The sequence below is a fragment of the Crinia signifera genome, unplaced genomic scaffold (assembly GCF_055691185.1).
Source record: "Crinia signifera unplaced genomic scaffold, ASM5569118v1 HAP2_SCAFFOLD_800, whole genome shotgun sequence".
Taxonomy (NCBI): Eukaryota; Metazoa; Chordata; class Amphibia; order Anura; family Myobatrachidae; genus Crinia; species Crinia signifera.
In genome coordinates this window covers 1-22873 of record NW_028142709.1, presented here as the reverse complement: position 1 = coordinate 22873, position 22873 = coordinate 1, and the positions used below count along the sequence as shown (strand labels likewise).

Sequence of the window (22873 nt, the reverse complement as noted above, 5' to 3'; positions counted from 1 at the left end):
GAGTACGGCAATGCCTCACATGTGACCAAAAAATACCAGTTGGGTGCATGGCAGGACTCAGAAGGGAAGGAGTGATTTTTGGATTTTGCAGCTCAGATTCTGGTGGAATGAATGGTGGGTGCTATGTGGCATTAGCAAGACCCCCGAAGCACGGTGAAATGATGAACCTAATAATCCATAGATGTGTGGTATATTTTGAAACACTCCTTTATACATAGGCCGGGTTTGTCGGGGCAAGTTTCACAGTGGAAAATAGTTTCCTTTCTTATTCCCTTTTTATAGCAAACTTTGCACCTTTTTTGTGTCCTGCCCTTTCTTGCAGTGGAGGGGATTTTGTTGGGAAAATGCTGCCCTGGTACAATACGGGGGCCAGTACTAGAAGTACTGGGGCCCTCTGCCTGCTGGTTCCCAAATATTAGGCCCTTTATGACTTCCTCTTGAAAGTGCATAAATGTCCCCCTCTGGCCGGTGGAACTGAATAGCACGTAAGCGTTATACAGTGCCATCTGGATGATATACACGGCCAGCTTCTTGTACCAGATATTTGTTTTCCGCAGGGCACTGTACGGCTTCAGTACCTGATCTGAAAGATCCACTCCGCCCATGTACTTATTGTAATCTAGGATACAATTTGGTTTTGAGGTGTGGGTACTGGTACCTCGTACAGGGATGGAGGTGGTACTGTCTCCATGAATTGTTGTCAGTATAAGGACATCCCTCTTGTCCTTATATTTGACCAACAACATATTTTCGGTGCATATTCCCCTGCTTTCACCCCTTCTCATTACTTGGGCAATGTGCGTTTTTGGGAGGCCTCTTTGGTTCTTACGCACAGTACCGCAAGCTGCTGTACCTCTTGAACCAAGGGCCTTAAACAGGGGGATGCTGGTGTAAAAGTTATCCACATAGAGGTGATAACCCTTATCCAGGAAGGGGTGCATTAAATCCCAGACAATTTTTCCACTAACACCTACGAGGGAGGGGGGGCATTCTGGCGGTTCAATTCTTGAATCCTTCCCTTCATATACCCTAAACTTGTGGGTGTACCCTGTGGTGCTTTCACACAGCTTATACATTTTTATGCCATACCTTGCCCTCTTACTGGGAAGGTACTGGCGGAATTTAACCCTTCCTTTAAAATGTATAAGGGACTCGTCGATGCTAATACATTTATCAGGGATGTATAGCTCTGCAAATTTGGCACTGAAATGATCAATGACCGGCCTGACTTTGAATAGCCTGTCAAAGGTGGGATCATCTCTGGGTGGGCACTGTGCATTATCGGTGTAATGTATAAATTTATGGATTGCCTCAAAACGAGCCCGGGGCATGGCCATACGGTAAAATGGGGTGCTGTACAGAACATCTGTACTCCAATATTGCCTAATTTGTGGCTTTTTTACTATGCCCATATGAAACACCAGACCCCAAAACGTCATCATCTCTACTGCATCTACAGGGGTCCACCTAGCAAATGATGACGTGGGGTTTTGAGCAATAAACTGCTGGGCATATAAATTAGTTTGGTCCACCATTAAATTTATAAAATCATCAGAGAAAAATAATTTGAAAAAGTCAATTTCTCTGAGACCTGTGGAATCAAATTGGATTCCTGGCATGGCCAAAAACTCAGGAACCTGGGGCTCAAAATTGTCTGGTGGTGGGGTCCATACGAGATCAATTATTGGGGGGGGGGTCTCAGCTGCTCTACGGGGGCGTCTTTGAGGGGGTCCCTCATCACCAGAGGAGGAAGAGGAGCTTAAGACGAATCCTTCAAATTCCCCGCTTGCCTCACTGGCTGTGTCAGAATCAGAAGCAAGCATGGCATATGCCTCCTCCACTGAATACATTCTTCTGGATGACTAGGATGACATTTGGGATGACATTTGGGATGACATTTTTATTTTTGTGTTACTGGTAGTGAAATGTTTCAACACGTGTATAGTGTAGGGGGGGGTACAAACTTTATTTCAACCCGGGGGGTATGTAGTGTGTAGTGTGTATGTAGTGCAGAAAAAAAAAATACTGTATACAAAAAAAAAAAAAATTGAAGGGGTTAAAAAAAAAAAATTGAAGGGGTTAAAAAAAAAAAAATTGAAGGGGTTAAAAAAAAAAAAATTGAAGGGGTTAAAAAAAAAAAAAAAAAGGTCCTGCGCCAAAAATTGAGCACAGATGTTGGTCAGTAACGTCCGTCACTGAACAGCGCTCAAAGGCAACAGGAATTTGATCAAAAAAAAAAAAAAATAGATCAACCCTGTGCCGAAAAAGCTGATCAGTGATGTACGTCACTGATCAGCGCACAGTGGCCACAGGACACCCACAAAATCACAATGTGTGTAAAAAAAAAATTAAAAAAAGACCACACAGCACCCACAAAAAAAAAAAAAAGGTGATCAGTGATGCGACACTGATTACCAGTGAGGGGCAGCAGGTGCACAACCTTTGGTGCAACTGGCAGCAACTGACAGGTATATATAAAAAAAAAAAACCTCTGCGCCCCAAAAAGTTGCTGATCACCTCAGATATAGTGATCAGCACAAAAGGCGGGGGTAGCAGACACAAAATATACACTCTCTATCACTCTGTCACTATCTCTCTCTATCTCTCACTATCTATCACTATCTATCACTATCTATCACTCTAGGACACTGCAGCAGCAGCACTGACAGTTATATGTATAAAAAAAAACCTGCACCCCCAAAAAGGGGGGGTAGCAGACACAAAATATACACTCTCTATCACTCTCTGTCACTATCTCTCTCTATCTCTCTATCTCTCACTATCTATCACTATCTATCACTCTATGACACTGCAGCAGCAGCACTGACAGTTATATATATAAAAAAAAAACCTGCACCCCCAAAAAGGGGGGGTAGCAGACACAAATCTCTCTATCTCTCACTATCTATCACTATCTATCACTATCTATCACTATCTCTATGACACTGCAGCAGCAGCACTGACAGTTATTTATATATAAAAAACCCCTGCACCCCCAAAAAGGGGGGGTAGCAGACACAAAATATAGCTCTCTCTGTCACTATCTCTCTATCTCTCTCTATCTCTCTCTCTATCTCTCTATCTCTCTATCACACTGCAGCAGCAGCAGGAAGTCTCAGGAAGTCAGATCCAGGAAGCGTCCAGCACGCTACAAGCAGTGATCAAGTGATCAGGTAAGGTATTTGCAAGGATCAGGTAAGTATTAGCAAGGATCAGGTCAGTATCACGGCAGACAGGCACGGTGACCGTTCTGCACGCTATTCCAGACCGGAATGGCGTCTGCAGCGCAGTCACCGTTAGTTTAAATGTCGCGCCTTGGCTGTGATTGGTCCGTGGGTCCCACGGACCAATCACAGCCTTGGGGGCAGGTGGGGTGAGGGTGGGGTGAGGTGTCATCGTCACCGATGACCCCCTCATGCCCCCTGACGCCCGGCGGTGATTGACACCTGTGTTACCGAGCGTCTGATTCGCTGGTAACACAGGAAAACGCTGTGAATGGCTGTTCACACTGAACAGCCAATCACAGCGATCGCCGACGGGGGGGCGGCATCGCAGCCCCCCCTGGGCACGCAGGGACATGTCTGCTGTCAGGGACAGCAGACATCGTCCCTCTGTCACTGCGTCTCGAGACGCAGTGACAGTTTAAAGTCATGACGTATATATACGTCATGTGTCGGGAAGTACTTCCCGGCCATGATGTATATATACGTCAAATGTCGTGAAGGGGTTAAACTCCGTGTCTGTTTTTTTTATCACCGGTCAATCAGCTCCTAACTGTCATTTTTTATTTCCTGGAAAGGTGGTGGAACTCCTTTCCCCTAACACCCCCCCCCCCCATTAGGAAGAGCCTAGACCGGTGCCAGATAATTTGTGCCCTACCTTCTATAAAGGGATGATGGTCCCACAAGGAAGGGGTGTGGTCACACAATAGTAACGCCAATCAAAAATACATCACACCGTAGCACAGTCATATACAAATTACTCCGCATGTAGTGCCCTTGATTCATATTAAATTACACAATAGTGAACCCAGTACACATAGGGGGTTATTCTGGTTGGCTCACTCGGATGCAAATTCGCACCCTTGCAAGTCAACCAGAACCCACCCTGCGAATGGTGGTACGCCAGCCCACCATTCGTATGCCGGATTCGTTCGCACGGCATGCGAATGGATGTTTTGCCCATTTTGAGAACAAATTTACCCTGCGATCAGATCTGAATCAGACCCAAAGACTGTGCGGCGCAAATCTCATCAGTAAAACCGTATATTATCTAATGTGTGGGGTATTGCCGATCATCATATGAAAAGGTTGAAATTAGTTTTTTGAAAGACTACCTATTGACTGAAGACCTGGACACTGTCCATCCGGATGCCCAATCTCATGATCTATAGTAATATTTTATTCTGTGTTTTCTAGCTGACGTTTTCTGTGATTGGATCGCTGAATGGGGTGCATATGTTTGCCAATAACCAGGATGTTCTCCTGTCCTCTACATGTACTACCAATAGCACTGTGGTATGGAGAACGTTCCATGATAGGTGAGTGGCTGATGGGATTAACACCGCTTCTGGGGAGGGGGGTTTACACAATCTCACCTTCACTATGAGCAAACCATTGTTCTCACGTATTCCTAATATAATCCACACTGCTGCCCTTTAGTAAACTAAGAGGGAAATGTCTAATACTGGGTTCTCCAGGCACCAGCCCCCTTCCTGAGCACATAGAGCAATTGCTGTGCAACAGTTGTCACAATGGGCCTAATTCAGACTCGCTGCCTGGCGACCGGGTAAGTGTCGCCACGAAAAGAGGTGGGTGCAGATGTCATATGACATCAGCCGGCCTACCCGAGCAGGTATCGTCTCGCCTGCATTCCCAGCATTTTCTTGGGGGCGTACCGGTGTCCACCCCTGCCCCGCCCCTTCTGTTCGCTCCCGGAGTCTCAAATGCGCTAATACATGCATGCGCAGACCCCTACCATCGGAATGGGGCCAAATTCGACTAGTCCCGATAAAAGTTGACTCAACGCCAATGGGCCTTCCAGTCCTCCAGTCTAGTGGTCAGCAGGTTTTCCAGCAGGGGAAAGTGTATCAAAGTTTCCAAAGAGGGGCTAAATAGAGAAGTTGCCCCTAGCAACTATTCAGTTTCTACCGATAATTTTATAGAATGTACCTGGTTACATAAATGGGTCAATCCGTACAAAGTGGTCCAATTATAAATTTTCGGGTTGTTTGGGGGTTTTTTTTTGGGGGGGGGGGGGGGGGCAAAGCTTTATCCACAGTCCTCGGATATTTACATTTGCCTTCATTTCTAGAAACCTGAAAATCGTTGTCTGCCATGATTTAAAGATGGCCACCATCTTGAAAAGGAAATAAAAAACTAAACCATAAAATGCTTGATTTTTAACTATTGGCATAGAGTAGAGATAACTGACAAAAATGGTCAGGCAACCGCTGTTAAACAACTTTGTATGGCTTGACCCAAAATGCTATCCCCATGTTGATTGGAGATATCACTCCTCCCACTTCCCGCTAGTGAAGTGTGGAGGATAGCACTGGAAAACTGCAGTCCCGAGGAGGCTTCAAGGCCTTGGGATGCATTTCTGTGTTAAGTGCACCAACTTGGCCTCGCCCCTTATTAAAATATGCATATGAGCTGTTTGGTTGCTTTGGCTACCTACTACATTAGGGGGTTATTCTGGTTCACTTACAAAGGCAAATTCACTCTCAGGTGGACAAAACCATACGCACTGTAGGTGGGTCTCATGTGCAGAGAGAGTTAGATTTGGGTGGGTAGTGTTCATTCTAGTACCCACCATATTTGAAAACCCATGCAGTTCCTTTTCCCTGCCTGGGGTGTCGCTGTCTGCTGTAGTGCTTCTAGCACAGTGTTGTCTGTATATCAGCACTGATATGCAAACTAGACCTGTGCTAGAAACACCACAGCAGGCAGGGAAGAGGAACTGCATGAGTTTTCATATATGGCGGGTGCTAGAATGAACACTAGGTGGGGTTTGTACTTCAAATTGATATCTATAAAGCAGAGTAAAAATAAACCAGTCAGTATTTACCCTGCACGGAAACAAAATAATTCTCCCAAATCTAACCCTCTCTGCAAATGTTACATCAGCCCCACCTGCAGTGGGGTGTGGGTTGTTAGGTCTATACAAACTAGGTCGACAAGCATTGGGTTGACACCTAGGTCGACAGGACATTAGGTCGACACAAGCATTAGGTCGACAAGTTATAAAAGGAAAATGTCTTGATTGGCTGGCAATATACTGGGCAAGCTTAAACTGTGAATTTGGCACCTCCCACTGGCTTAATGGGATCAAATCCAGCTTTTCTGTACTTTTTCCAAGTAATCAATTGAAATCCAGAATTCCCGGTAACGCCTGTTACTGCATTTACAGTATTAGCTGACTGTACAGATACCGGTACACAGATGTCATTTTCCAAGAAAGATCTTAGAACAACCTGTCACTAGTATAATGTCCCAGAGCAGAGCCTGCACATGTGATATGAAATTATAGTTATTGATTAAGCGATGCTGGGGTAGATTTATTAAGCTCGGTGAAGCGATAAAGTGTCTGGTTTTTATCACCGTCAATCAGCTCCTACCTGTCATTTTTCAAACAGAGCCTGTAACTTCACATTTAGGAGCTGATTGGCCGGTGATAAAAACCAGACACTTTATCATTCACGAGCTTAATAAATCTGCCCCGCTGTCGCCTAAACCAATTTTGACAGCCATATTAGTTTTACCAAATGTCATAACAATGTATCCCATGGCAGTCACTTTAGCAGTCCTTTTACTAGGGACAGCCTCCTCTGTTGGGTGCCGGATGGGGTCCCGACAGTTGGGATCCGGACAATCATTAACCCGACGTCGGGATCCCGAATGTTAAAACACCGACGGCCGGGTTCCCGACGGCCGTCGGCTATTTTCCCTCGTGGGGGTCCACGACCCCCATAGAGGGAGAATAGAATAGGTGGCGAGCGTAGCTCGCCACCGTGCCCGCAAGGGGCTTTGTTGCGCTGGCCACGCTGTCTGACACCGTCCAGTCGGGATCCCCACGTCGGGATAATGACTGTCGGGATCCCGACTGTCGGTGAAACAAACCACACCCATGACATATATTTTAGGCTTTTGTTTGCAAGTTAATTCTAACAACCAATCAGAAATTGTTTCATAGAAGTACAGAATGACACTAGCTGTTTTGTCAGCACCTCAATGAAAACAGAGAGTTGTAGTAAATGGAGTGCAGTCACAGGAGGGAAGATTACCAATCAGTGGCGGAACTACCGAGGGCGCAGGGGGTGCAACTGCTATGGGGCCCGGCGATTGGGGGGGCCTGATGGACAGCAAGCACTCCCCTGCACCTTGCAGCCTATATGAGGCTGAGCTGTTTGAGGGAGCCATGCGGGGAGGATTGTCCGACAGTGAGGGCGTCTCCTACCATTGACGTACGGTGGTGGCTGTGTCCAGAGAGGCACAGCCACTCACCGCGGCCCCCAAGCCCCCTGCCGGCTGCTGCTGATACCCACCACGGTCGCCGCCGCAGCCCCCAGGAGTGGGAGACACCTGGCCAGTGAGTGAGGTACCCGGCATGGCGTGCAGGACCATGAGACACTGTGCTGACTGGTGGGAGACCCAGCGCGGCACACTGCTCCAACAAGAGGGAGATTGAGCAGGAGGAACCAGCACGTGATCCTGATTCCCTGCCACTAACAGAGGTACACATTGGGAGGAGAGGTTATTAGGAGCTTCCATGAACCTTTTTAAACCCTGCTCTGCTATCTCCCCTCATCTCTCCCCTGGCGTCCTCGACTCACCCCCCCCCCCCCACTCTTTTGTCTTCTACCCCCCACACTCGTCCTCTACGCCCCTCCCCACTCTCTCATCCTCTATTCCCCCCCACACACTCTCATCCTCTTTTTCCCCCCACACTCTTATCCTCTATCCCCCCCCCTTTTTCGTCATCTACCCCCCCCCCCCCCCCGGCAGATGACTCTGGTTAGCCTGAGTGCCGGTCCGTCCAAGCGCTATATATATTCTAAGAAGAAGCATACTACTATTAATTGTGTTACCTGTGACAAGGTGTTACCTGGTTTCCACAAGGGCAATAAGTGCAAATATTGTGCAAGACCTCCAGCATAAAGTAATAAATCAGAAGTCTTGTCTCAGCTGATGGATTGGGTGAAAAAGTATTTTGTAACAAAGGAGGAGTTTACTCAATTGCAAACTGCCAAAAGATCTAGGTCTCAAACAAGCCTTGATTATGATAATAGATCTGAAGATAAACAAGATGATGTATATGTTTCTTCTGGTGAAGAATCTGGAGAGATTAAAGAAGAAGCTAGCTCTTTTAATTTAGAATTAGTACAGAGCATGTTAAAAATATACATAAAGCAATTGACTATAAGGAACCTGAGAAACCGGTTGATAGTCAGGATATTCTTTTTGAATATTGTGTTAAAACTGGCAGGTTCTTACCACTTCATCGTGTTATGAAAGAGTTAATTTCCAAGGAATGGTTGTCAGTGGATAGAAGATTGGGTAGAATACCCAGATTAGAGAAGATGTATCCATTTAAGGATGAACAGTTATCAAGTTGGTGTGAAGTTCCAAAGGTAGACGCAGCGGTGGCGGAAGTTACCTCTAAGACTACTATTCCTCTGGAAGATGGGGCTTCATTTAAGGATAGTATGGAGAAGAGAATCGAGAATTCTTTAAAGAAATCACATATGGCATCATCAGTTTCTATGAAAGCAGGTATAGCCGTTTCATCGTCGGCTAGAGCTCTCAGGTTGTGGAGTACAGAAATGCACAAAGATATAGAAGACAAGATATCAAGACAGTATTTATTAAAGAATCTTGAGATTATGCAAAGAGCCATACAATATATATGTGAAGCTTCATTAGACATAGTATCGTTCTCTGCTAAATCTTTGGGAGCAGGAGTAGTAGCAAGAAGAGCCCTCTGGCTGAAAAATTGGAGTGTGGACGCAAATTTATAAAATCGATTGGCGTCATTACCTTTTTGAGGGAAATTTCCTATTTGGGCCAAAGTTGGATGCTATGATCCAAAGAATAACGGGAGGCAAATCAGTTCGACTGCCCCAGGATAAAAATAATAAATTTCCAGTCCCAACTTCCTCCAGACAGCAGTTCAGAGAGGCCAGAAGCTACCGACCAGGGTGCCAATATAACAGAAGAGGAGGCGCTTTGTCACGCAGTTCCTTTCGTGGTTCAAACAGAGGAAATCCAAGACAATGACTATCGCAAAGCAGTACAGTTTGGAGCAAGACGCCTACATTTCGCAAGGATCTGGGAAAAATCTATCCAAGACAAATAGATAAAATCTGAGAAACCTTCGGTCTGTCTGACATATGGGTACATGGTTGTAAGCCTCTCTTAGGTCTAGAGAAACTAGGAAATTGTTCTTCTTGATTCCTGCCAATATGGACGTTAAGGTTTCCATCTTGAATTTTGTCTTCTTCAGATACATATTTAGTCTTCTTAGATCTAGGATTACTAGAAAGAGATTTGAATAAAACCCCTTCTTCCAATGTGCCTTTGGAACAAGGGGTTTTATTCAAATCTCTTTCTAGTAATCCTAGATCTAAGAAGACTAAATATGTATCTGAAGAAGACAAAATTCAAGATGGAAACCTTAACGTCCATATTGGCAGGAATCAAGAAGAACAATTTCCTAGTTTCTCTAGACCTAAGAGAGGCTTACAACCATGTACCCATATGTCAGACAGACCGAAGGTTTCTCAGATTTTATCTATTGGGTCACCATTTTCAATTCAGGTGCCTTCCGTTTGGCCTCACCTCTTCTCCCGAGTGTTCACAAAGATGCTGATTGTTCTGGTAGCACAATTGAGAATTAAGGGTATACAAGTATGGCCTTATCTGGACGACCTATTGATTGCAGGGAACACAGTCATGCAAGTAAAAGAACATCTATTAATTGTCATACATTACCTGGAAAAACATGGCTGGATAATATACATCGAAAAGAGCCAGTTACAACCATCGCAAAAGATCCAGTTTCTTGGAGTATTAATAGACACTGTTCATTTTCAGATCTCTATCCAAGGATGTGTGAAGATTCAAACCCTGGCTATGGAACTTCGTCACAAGAAATCCATCAATTTGGGACAAGGTCTCTAGCTTCTAGGGATGATGACTTCTGCGATAGGAACAGTGCCATGGGCACAACTGAACATGCGTCCCCTTCAGTGGAATCTTCTGCCTTATGTAAGATTTGTCCTGGGAAAGGAGGTAAAGGACTCCCTAAGATGGTGGTCACAAGGAATAGAACTCAGGTCAACAAACCTTCATCTTCCGCAATTCATTAACCTTACGAAAGATGCAAGTCTTTTCGGTTGGGGAGCACATATTGCAGAACACAATGTTCAAGGGAGATGGTCATGAGAGGAGTCGGCTCTCATGAGAGAAGCCCTAGCTGTCTGGCGAGCAATTTGTCATTTCAAGACTCTAATAGAAGGAAAACATCTCAAGATATTTTCGGACAACATATCAGTGGTAGCACACCTCAATCATCAAGGAGGTATGAGAAGCAAAGCTTTAATGAACATCATGCAAAAGATAGTGCCTTGGGCAAAGAAGAACTTAATCTCTCTTTCCGCCCTGTATGTACCAGGAAAAAAAACATATTAGCAGACTATCTAAGCAGACAAGAAGTCCTACCTGGAGAGTGGGCTTTGAGCACATCAGTATTCCAGAAGGTGGTGAAGAAGTTTGGGATGCCGGAGATAGATCTCTTGGCCTCTCATATGAATCACAAGGTAGAGAGATTCTATGCAAGGATCTATCTTCCAATAGCTACAGATGCATTCTCAGTCAAATGGGACTGTCAACTGGGTTATGTGTTTCCACCTATTCATATGATAGGTCGAGTTTTGAAGAAAATTCAGGAAGACGGAGTATCTGTGATAGCAATACTGCCGTTTTGGCCGAGAAGACCCTGGTTTCATGCAATACTCAAACTATCGATACAGGAACCTATGATTCTTCCAACAAGACTAGATCTCTTGACCCAGGGACCTTTATATCATCCCAATCCAGGGATATTCTGTCTCAGGACTTGGAAGCTGAGAGGCAATTCCTGAAACAGAGTGGGGTTTCTGATCAGGTAGCTGATGTTCTACTGAAGGCCAGAAAAGAAGTTTCTTTGTTGGCATATTATAGAGTTTGGTGTAGATTCCTGTTATGAAAGAATTACTCCATTCTCATATCACAGACTCCTACGGCTCGGATTCTTCAGTTTCTTTATGAAGTATTCCAAATGGGTCTTGCGGTATCCACAATAAAGTGTCAGATATCAGCCCTCAGTGTTTTGCTAGATCGCAAGTTGGAAAAAGAGGATATGGTGATCAGATTTTGTAGGGCCATGTAGTCACAACCATTCTCAAAGTGGTATTTCTGGTGGCAATACCTCGGCCAGAAGGATCAGTGAAATTCAAGCCTTATGGGCAGAAGAACCTTACTTGAATTTGTATCCAAACAGAGTGGTGTTAAGAACACACCCAGACTTCCTACCCAAGGTTGTATCAAAATTTCATCTTAATCAGGAGATCATATTTCCCACATTCTATGATGATCCTAGTAACCTTGAGGAAGAAGAATTACATTCTCTAGTTTTAGTTCGGGCCATTTCTCTTTATCTTCAAAGAGTTGAAGAAATTAGAAGAACAGAAGTCCCAGAAGGAGTAAACTAGGGGTTAGTACGTTCTGAACAAACCTTAGCAAGATGGATCCGAAGTCTTATCATCTTTGCTTATGTACAAGAGGGAAAGGCTGTTCCACAGATTATAAGAGCTCACTCGACAAGAGCTATGACGGCCTCATGGGCTAGGAAGGCTCAAGCTTCCCTCTCCGACATCTGCCAAGCTGCAACCTGGTCGTCGGTTCAAACCTTTACAAAGCATTATGCTTTGCATATTCCTTCCGCCCACTTTGGGGAAAATGTGCATAAAAGTGCCTTAAATAAATAATTGCATTGATATTTTCTCCCTCCCTTTTTTGCTTTGGTATGTCCCTAAGTATGGCTGCCATGGGGATCGTAGAAGAAAACAGCGAATTATACTTAGCGATAATTCCATTTCTTCCTAGAGATCCCATGGCAGCCACAAAAAAGATCCCTACCTATGTAGAGGATGATTTTTTTTCCGAAAATTAGGAGACATTCAAAAGACATAGAAGAAGGGGAGGAGTAGGCTTATGTACCGGAGGTGGGCGGAGCCTATGTGGAAAAAAATCACCCTGTCTAAGCTGAGGAAAAGGGTAAATATCCCTAAGTATGGCTGCCATGGGATCTCTAGAAAGAAATGGAATTATCGGTAAGTATAATTCGCTGTTATGTATATTTTAGAGCAGAGAAGACATGATAGAAACTTTCAAATATATCAAGGGCTTTACCAAGGTACAGGTGGGAGACATTCTTCACAGGAAGAGGAGCAGCAGAACACGAGGACATGCACTGACACTAGAGGGGGGAAGATTCAGGGGAAATGTGAGGAAGAATTACTTCACAGAAAGAGTAGTAGATAAGTGGAATAGCCTCCCATCAGAGGTGGTAGAGGCAAATACAGTAGTGCAATTTAAACATGCTTGGGATAGGCATATTGATATCCTTTAAAAACAAAATAAGGATAAAATATGGTTTGAGGTAACAAGTTTAAAAGGGGCAGACTAGATGGGCAAAGTGGTTCTTATCTGCCGTCAAATTCTATGTTTCACAACTGTTTATTGTTCATTGTTATTTCTGTTTTCATAGCATTAATCTAATAGTGATGTCCCGGGAAAGCACAGCCAGCGAATATTCATTAAATAAGCTCCTGGAGAATGTTTTCAGTGCCATGGTAAGCAGTCCACCATTACTATTCTTCCTGGCTACAGAGCTAATACTTCCATATTGGTGGTTTCAGTGGTGCCGACAGGCCGGCGGGGCCCCAGTAAAATGGAGGGACAATGCCTGTGGGAGGCCACGCCTCCGTGAAACGAGAGGGAGAAAGGACAGGCTGTCGCTTTCTCTCTCCCCAGCTCCGCACACAGTAGTGTGTGCGGAGCTGGGGAGAGAGGCTGAGCTGTCATCCCTCTCCCTACTGCCCTACTCCCTGCAATGCCCTCCCCCCCCCCCCCAACGCCATTCAGTCTAGATCAGTGGTTCTCAGCTCACCCTAACAGTCCAGGTTTTAGGAAAAGCCATGCTTGAGCACGGATGGTTAAATCGGGTGCCGGACGGCTCCCCGACAGTCGGGATTCCGACAGTCAATACTCCGACGTCGGAATCCCGACTGCTCCCTCGTGGGGGTCCACGACCACCAGGGAGAATAAAATAGGTGGCGAGCGCAGCGAGCCCGCAAGGGGCTTCATTGCGCTCCCCACGCTGTGCAGTCGGGATTCCGACGTCTGAGTAATGACTGTCGGAATCCTGACTGTCGGGTAATTATACCACACCCGGTTAAATCAAGTTGACTGAGGTACTGCAGCAATTTGGCCACCTCTACTCAAAGCTAGATATTCTTAAAACTTGGACTGTTAGGGTGCACTGAGTCAGTATTCCATAGCTCATCGCTAAATTTACTAAAGCTTCTATAAATGAAAAGGTGATGTTGCCCATAGCAACCATTTAGATTTCTCTATTGCATCCTAGAACCTTTAGTGAATTTACACCTACAGCATGTGAGGTGTGTGAAATATGGCATGCACTTTGCTTGAGTTCAAATGGAGACCTGGCACTACTGTATATCTAGCATGGACTCCGCCCCATCATGCTTTGCAGCACCGTCATCTCACTCTGTCATGAATCCAGTAAAATCAAAAGCCTCCACCCATCTTCGCTTAAACACATTTCTACAGTAATCCGTAGCTAGTGATTCCTATTACAAGCATGCATTATATGTAGGTCAGAGTGAGACATCTTTACCTACATGACTTTCTGGGAAGAGATCCACAGGATATGCCCTGCAGGGCTGGCACCTGGCTGGTGTGAGAAACATTGCCGAAGACACATTTCCAGTTTGTACCGGTTGACATTAGATGACGTAGGTTTCATTAGTAAAGTGAATCTGCCTCTCGGAGACATGCTGAAGATCTTCCTGGAAGATGCTAAACCTCTCAGGAGTTATGTAGGGTACACACCAGGACGACCCGCTCACGATGCACATCGTGAGCGGGTCGTCAGTGGCTCGTCCGACCCGCTCACGGTGACGCGGGGGGGCACGACCCGCTCACGATGTGCACCGTGAGCGGGTCCGATCCGATGGCGACCCGCACCCGGCTGTATGGTCGTCATTGAGATCCTACCTGCAGCAGGTAGGATCTCAATAACGACCGTCCGACCCGCGGGACCGCGCATCGGATCGGTATCGGTCCACACCAGGACAGAAAAGGGCCCCATCAGCACACAATCTACATCCAATTGGTCGGAATTGGATCTAGATTGAGGGGATCGGGCCCTAGTCGTCCTGGTGTGTACCCAGCATTAGAATGCTTACATCCAGCGGCCGCATCCAAATAAAAAAGTTTATTTTTATATAGGGCATTGTATAGCAATTGTCATTCGCTTGTATTGATTTGGCATGACCTTATGCAGACCTTGAACAGGAGCGAGGTTTCCTTTCATGATGTAGGGCCGATTGAGACCTGTCCCAATTCGGCCCGTCTCTGATGGTGCTGGTGTGTTGATGCTCATGTGCAAACTCCTTTGGCGAGTTTTTCACTCGCCAACGCGTTCGCAAAATGATTGACAAGCAGGGGGCGGTGTTGTTGAGGTCCGCTAAGCCTTTCATGGCCATGCCCACAGTGGATGCGCCCATGGAAATGCTGAACTGACACCAGCAAATGCAGGCGTGGCCCTGCCTGCTAGGGACAAGCGCATGACGTCACATGAAGTCACCGCCCGCATCGAGTAGGGCGGAAAGCATCCATAAGAAACGTAAGTCTAGGTTTACTTTTCATAACGGATAGTGAAAAAATCATTCAATGGTGAGTAACCATCGAATCATATTTCTTCTGTTCGGGCAAATGCAAGCGGATGTGTAAGCGTACAAATCTATACGCATGGACTAAGCCAATTGTGGATTAGCCATCGGAGATAGAGGGCAGGAGATTAAACCGATAATGCCCAGCTGCGCAGGACAAATACTGTGTGTGACTGGCTTAGTGAAAATGCCTTGCCCGCACCGTCTCGGCCGGGCAATAGTGGCACCGATTGACCGCGCATCACTATCGTCCACAAAGTACACAAGGGGCGATTCTGGTTTACTTGCTTGGTGATTTTTACTATCACCATGTGTGCAACCCTTTGGCATCTGACCCATAAATTACGGTGATGGGGCTTGATGTGAAAGGGTCAATCCAGGTTGTGTGACAACTGAGGTGCTGAGCTGTATACCCTACAATCTGAAAGGTGCAACCAGGGTTGCTGGCAGATCCTGAGCACAGAGAGATGACGTAGAGCCCGTTACAGCCACTTTTAATGACTCACACAGTTTTGCCGGGCAGACAGGGTTGGACCTGGGAATAACCTCAGTACACGGTACAGTGTGAAGGAATACGAAGAGCTGTAATTCAATAACCCAGATTGGACACGGATTCAGATGGGAAAGGTGTAGCAGAACAAAATTGGTCAAGCAGTGATTATTGCTTTTTTTCCCTGGCGAAACGGTTATGAAGGTTTCTTTCTATTTAAGAGACACAGCATGGAACGGAGAGATACACACGGGGTACACGCTGTCACTGGCCGCCAACCTACACCCTGCCAGCCGCCAGTCAGCAATGTAACGCCTGATACGGCCGCACAGCAGCGTCACGGTGACCCCGTCCATATACTGCAGTGGTAACCTGACCAGCTGCCCTGCGCCGTGCAGCTGCTCCGAGTGCTCCCCCCGGTATCCCCCCCCTTCTTCCTGGGCAAGGCAGGGAAGTGATCCGGCTGGGCAGCAGGGTCAGGTCAGCAGCGGATCCCTGCGGTGTATGTGATATCAGTGGTGGGGACCCTACAGCGAATGGGAACTATCGCATCTGCTGCAGGGACCCCACTGTTGATATCACATACACCGCAGTGACCCGCTGCCGACCTGACCCTGCTGCTAGTTCCCATATGCTGCAGGGACCCCGCCACTGATATCACATACACCACAGGGACCCGGTCCCGACCTGACCCTGCTGCCCAGCCGGATCACTTCCCTGCCTTGCCCAGGTAGGAGGGGGGTGCCTGGAGGGGAGAGAGGCTGCCTGCGTTGACCCTGCTGCCCGGATCCCTTCCCTGTGCTGGCTGACCCTGCTGCCCGGATCCCTTCCCTGTGCTTGCTGACCCTGCTGCCCGGATCCCTTCCCTGTGCTGGCTGACCCTGCTGCCCGGATCCCTTCCCTGCGCTGGCTGACCCTGCTGCCCGGATCCCTTCCCTGCGCTGGCTGACCCTGCTGCCCGGATCCCTTCCCTGCGCTGGCTGACCCTGCTGCTACACTATTTGGTTCAGAATATTTTTTCCTGTTTTCCTCCTCTAAAAACTAGGTGCATTTTATGGAGCTAAAAATACTGTAAGTAGACGGGATCACAGCTGGTATCCGATGCAATCCCTTCATTGCTGCTGGCAGCCACATCCCCCATAGGTTTCTATGCTGCCAATATCTAGAATGTTTCCCATTCTGGATATCCGGTTCCGCGCCTACCGCCGTCTCAGAATGGTAGTAGCCTATGGGCCAGCAGTGCGGTCAGCAGGGGGATGTGTGCAGATCCCCGGCACCTAGCTGAGCGCACGGTGGGATTCTCTCCTTTCGGAGCTCCTGTCCTTGCCTCCACAGGAAGATGCAATCCACCAATAGGATTTCATATTCCACAACTGGGAGGAACTTATGCCACTGTATGTATTTACGATCCTTGGTAATTGTGGTCCTCCCCTCCCCTGTGAGTTTGAATCCGTTAATTGAAAGCTTTCAATATCGCTTCTGTAGCTGACTCCTCCTCCTAACGTCATTTTTTGCAAGCGTCACACCCTGTATTAGAACCCATGACCTGTCTTACTGCAGACAGACACCTTACTAATTTAGCTATTTGAGGGGCACCATTATTTATCTTGCCTTCGAGAAACTTGGAAGAACTTACGCCACTATCATTTTTTTCTAGGTTCTTGTCATTGGGTTGGATGATCTTGTGAATCTCAAAAATGTGGAACGTTTGAAGAAAGACCTGAGGGTAGGTTTTCTAAGACGGCTGTTATGAAACTAGTCTCGCACATTGTGACTTATGTTTGATTAGTTTAACTGAATCTGGTTGGTTGGCTTTGAAAGTTGTGCAAAATTAAAATTCAACCCCATTCACCCAGATTAAAGTGGATGTTCCATTTACGTACACCTGGACAACTCCACTCATGTGTGGGCTTATTAATCGATACAGATACCGGTACTTGTGAGTTATCCGGGCGTCCGATTTTTTGATTGTATGCCTTAAGTTAAGGCATACAATCAGATGCGATGCGATGCGATATCGCATCGCATCGCATCGCATCGCATGCGATATCGGATGCGATGACCCGATTTTTCCATAGGAATCAATGTTAAAATGATTCCTATGGAAAAAGGGGTCCTTTTCATACCCCTACTATCCAAGTGGGCATGGAGTTGGATATAAACCTGTGGCGAGCGTAGCGAGCCACCGAGCCCGAAGCGTGGCGAGCGAAGCGAGCCCCGCGAGGGGACGGTATTCCGTGTCCCCTCGCGGGGCTCGCTACGCTCGCCACGCTTCGGGCTCGGTGGCTCGCTACGCTCGCCACAGGTTTATATCCAACTCCATGCCCACTTGGATAGTAGGGGTATGAAAAGGACCCCTTTTTCCCATTGAATTCCATGTTAAAATGGACTCAGTCCATTTTAACATTGATTCCTATGGAAAAATCGGGTCATCGCATCGCATCGCATCGCATCCGATGGTCGCATGCGATGCGATGCGATGTGCCCGATCCGACCCGATTTTCAAATCGGACGCCCGGATAACTCACATGTACCCAGATACCCATACAAAGCTTTGCATGTTCTGAATCCCTATACTGGAATAATGGATTTGTCCAGCTGACCGTATAACCGGGTGGCGGATTGGCTTGGTAAAACCATTTTCAGACCTGTCTCGGTACCGAATCCTAGAAGATTGTCCATGAGTGGCAGAAACCGGATCCTAGTTTCTCTCTGGGTAGAGATAATTACGACAATCCAATCCTACCATGTATTCATCTTATTCTGCATGGAAACCTAGTATTCAGGTATTGCATTTATTTATAACTATGCTGAATCAATATGTACAGCAATAGAGATGACTAGTTATGTTACTGATAATGTACTACTGATTGTTCTAGACTGTTTTTCTCTTTTCTTCATCTAGGGAACACTTCATAGGCATGAGGTAGTGAGGGATAGAGGCATCAGCACTTAATGACCGAACGTTTAACCCTATATAAGCTCCTCCCCCTCCAACTCTTCCTCAATTTGCATTGAGTCCTGAAAGGAGTAGGTCGGCACTGAGTAGAAGGGGCGCGGGTACAGTATTTGTGTATACACTAGACATACGTGAAGGAGGTTATTCTAGTTTATTCATTCGGATGCGAATTCGCATCCTTGCGAGTGAACCAGATCCGGCCTTGCGAATGGTGGTACGTCGGCCCACAAATTGCAAGTCGCATACGTTTGCAATGGCTGCGATTGGATGTTTTACATAAACATCCATCCACATGGTCACAGACCATCGAAAGATAAAGAGGGTGCACTGAGCAACATTACATGTGCGTGTACGCTGTGGGGGGAAGTGGGCAGGCAGCTGACTTCCGGTGATGTCTGTAATAGTCTCATTAGCTGGAGAACGCCTATGAACCTGGACGTTCCCATATGCTAATGGAACAGCCTGCCGCCCCCCAACGCCCTCCGCCTGCAAAGATGGGTGCATGTACCCAGCGAACAGTTTGTTTGCCGTGGGTGCACACACCCAGCACATGAACATGCGCAGAAATCACAAAGTGCAAACACTGCGGCCATGAGAACGGACTTGAATAAGGTCCAAATGTACAAGTGTAGTCAACATGCCAGGTCCAGGCCTGGATTTCCCACAAAGCAACCTAGGTGCCAGCCTAGGACCTGGCAGATCCCAAGAAGCCCATGGATGGTCTCGATGAAATCATCCTGTCCCGTGATTGATCACTGGTTTCTAATTAAATGTTCTACATTAGAAGTTAGTTACTTCTAATCAGGAGATCGTTGTAGACCATACATGCACCTATTACACAGGCCGTGATAGAAGTAAGTGGGCTTCAGGCCTACGCACCACTAGTGTAATATAGGATCTGCAGTAATGGCTACAGGGGATCTGGCTCCAGTGTCTGCTGTAATATTGTTACCAGACCCTCAACAATACACTACCCCATCCATACTTCCAGTCTAACACTGTCCCGCCAATTACTATTATCATTATCCTTTATTTATATGGCGCCACAGGGGCTACGCTGCACCCAATTAGAGTAGCCAATCAGCTCCAGTCTACACAGACATATACATCCCACCTGGACCACTGCTGCTTCCAGCTCACAGCCCAGACCATTCTGTGCATTGCTCCCAACATTCATAAACACTGACATCGGCCCCAGCATTTCTCCACTGCTCCAGGCTACTTCTGTATTATAACCCAAGGTCACTACTGCTTTGGTGGCCTCTGATTCCACCTGCCACAATACCTATCTCACACATGTTCTTTGCTGCTCCCTCCAGGCATGCTACAAGTTGATCGACAGCTTTTTAACAGAGACAGAGAAGATGGGAGACCTAACACAATGCGTGGACTGCGTCATTGCTCATGATGTGGCCATTCTCCAGGTTGGTATGCTGCCAGATAGCTATGATCCATTGAAGCATAGACTCCGCAATACCTCTACAGGTGTCCTGTGGTATCTGGCACAAAAATATTAGCATCAGATCCTTTAAACCCCATCAATTGCGAGCTGAGGCCTCCAGGGCTTGGGCTTGTTTTCCCAGCACATTCCACTAGTGCTTAATCTGATTGTGATCTGGGTAATTTTGAGGCCAAGTCAACACCTTGAACGCTGTCATGTTTCTCAAACCATTGCTGAACAATTGTTGTGGTAGGGTGCATTAGGGGATTCAGTATTGAATCCCGGCGTTCAGAATCCCGACGCCGGAATCCCGACAGCCAAAATCCCGACAAGGGGGGGACGTGGATCGCCCCCCCTTGCGGGCTCGCTGCGCTCGCCACGCAGCGGGCCCGGTGCCTCGCTACGCTTGGAACACTAATTTATTCTCCCTCCTGGGGTGTCGTGGACACCCCAGGAGGGAGAATGTGTCGGGATTTCGGCCGTCGGGATTCTGAACGCCGGGATCCCGACCGCCGGGATTTTAACTGCATCCCGCATTAGGGTGTGATTGCCACTGCCACAGTGGCGTAGCTATAGCACCGCAGCCCCCGCGGTCGCGGGGGGGCGCTGTGCATATGGGTGCGCCAGGGGGGCTGCGGTGCTATAGTAATCCCCCCGCCCCCCATCCCCCGCAGGCTTACCTGTCCGCGCGTCCCAGCTCCCCTCCTGGCTTCAATCAATGCTATGGAGACGGACCACGATAAAATGGCCGCCACATAAAGCAGACTGTTCTCTGAAACTGTCTGTGGTATGGGGGCGGCCATTTTATCGTGGTCCGTCTACATAGAATTAATTGAAGCCAGGAGGGGAGCCGGGACCCGCGGACAGGTAAGCATGCGGCAATGGGGGGAGGGGGCACGGGCAGTCGGGGGGGGGGGGCGCCCCCTCATTAACGGCGGGGGGGCGCCCCAAACAAAGCTACTCCACTGCACTGCCATCAAGGACTTCCGATTCAATGAAGGAGTGTACATGGTCTTCAATAATGATTAGGTAGGTGGAATGTGTCAAAGAAACATCAACATAAATCTCTCCCAGCAGAACATTGCCCCTGGTCCAGTTCTGATGCTCATTGTAGGCATTTTCAGCAGTGGGCATTAACCATTTTTCTTGCTTCACATCAACTTCATGAACTGAGTGCTCGCTTTCTGCCTAATGGGGTAGATGTATAAAGTGCCATTTTAACCAATCAGCTTTGGAGTAACATTTACCAAGTGTATTCTATAAAATTATAGGTGTCAGCTGATTGGTTGTCATGGCACACTACTCCACTGGCTCACTTCTCCACTCATCACTGCTTCATACATCTACCTTAGATGCCCCTGTACTCTCTTTGCTTTGCTGAAAACCTAGGTGTACAGTAAGCTGCTTCCGTTTTTTGTGTCGTGCAGATGAACCCTGTGTGTTTGCTAATATACATTTTATATACATAAAAATAGGTAAGGGGTATTAACGAACAAGCAAGAGTTACTCTTTTCCTCTATATACGTACTGTACCTCCGGTAGAATATACCCTGCCCACAACACACTAAAGGGAGTATTCAATCTGTGTCGATATTTCGAAGTTCGGCGGCCTCGCATGAAGCCGGCTGAACGCATACTTTTTTTTTTAAAGGTGCTAAGTGTTTGAACCTTTAAAAAAAACATCCCGCGTGCCAAACTCGGGCGGCATATTCAGGGTCAGAGGCATTGTGGTGTGTGGCACATTGGATCAGGGGCATTGCAGTGTGTGGTATAATGTGTAATAAGCATTACGGTGTGTGGCATAATGCGTAAAGCATAATTGCAAGGGGCATTTGTTGGTTATTAGCCAGATTTTTTTTCTCTCAAATTTTAGTTGCGTAATAATGTCTGAAGTATTCTTCCGATATTTAACATGACGACATTGTAGTTTATTTTTTTTTTTTTTTATTGTTTGTATATTTGTTTGATGCATATATGTATTGACATGGTATGAAATGTTTTATTATGTTATTTACGGTGCATCTGGAAAGTATTCCCAGCACTTCACATTTTGTTATGTTACAGCCTTATTCCAAAATGTAATAAATTCATTTTTTTTACTCAAAATTGTACACCCAATACCCCATAATGACAATGTGGCACACTTTTTTTGGGAGATTTCTACAAATTAATAAAAAATAAAAAAAGTAAGAAATCACATATACATAAGTATTCACAGCCTTTGTTCAATACTTTGTTGATACGCCTTTGGATTTTGAATTATGAATGTGATGCCACAATAGAAAGAGATCTTTTTTTAATCATTGGGCTAAAGCCCCATAGACACTTGGCGACGGCAATATTCAGGGCTGCCAATAGGAGGGTGCTCTGGGTACAGCTGTCCCGGGCCCCGGCCTCTGGAAGGGACCGGGCAGCTCGTTTTGCCCACCGCAACCCCACTGACTGCCTCCGCTGCGCTCAGTGCGCTGAACAAAGCAGGTTCCGGAGCGCAGGCTTATTCAACCCAGGATGCCGGTGGCCAATTAAAATGCTGCACTTGCTTTTGAGCCAATCAGAGCTCTCATACCGGCAGCCAATCAGAGCGTCTGCCGGTAGGTGAGCTTTGATTGGCTCACCAGCCAGTGCTGCATTTTAATTGGCAGCCGGCATCCTCAGTTGAAGAAGCCGGTACTTATGTATTATCTGGGCTCCCATGTTAAATGTACCCCATTTTTTCATACCCCTACTATCCAACTACGCATGGAGTTGATTTTATATAGTGTGGCGAGCGCAGCGAGCCACCGTGCCCGAAGCGTGGCGAGGGGACGCGGTCTCATAAGAAAAACGGGAGCCCAGATATTACATAAGTACCAAGAAGCCTCCGCTCCGGGCCGCAGCTCAGCGGAAGAGGAGATGGGGAAGCAGGAGCCGGGTTATGTCAAGTGAGGGGAGGGGGGGGGGGAATGGTAATGCCCATCCCGGGCC

General features: G+C 46.8%; 1 protein-coding gene across 1 annotated transcript; it reads left to right on the top strand.

Annotated features, from left to right (window-relative positions):
• Positions 1 to 4170: 4170 nt before the first annotated feature.
• LOC146056543 (protein fuzzy homolog) lies at positions 4171 to 19892 on the top strand (the record flags this gene model as incomplete). The annotated part of the gene is made up of 4 exons (XM_083168394.1): positions 4171 to 4540; positions 12811 to 12895; positions 17167 to 17235; positions 19788 to 19892. Coding segments are annotated over exons 1-4 (342 nt in total), but the record flags the coding sequence as incomplete, so codon positions are not given.
• Between the last annotated feature and the right edge of the window lie 2981 nt (positions 19893 to 22873).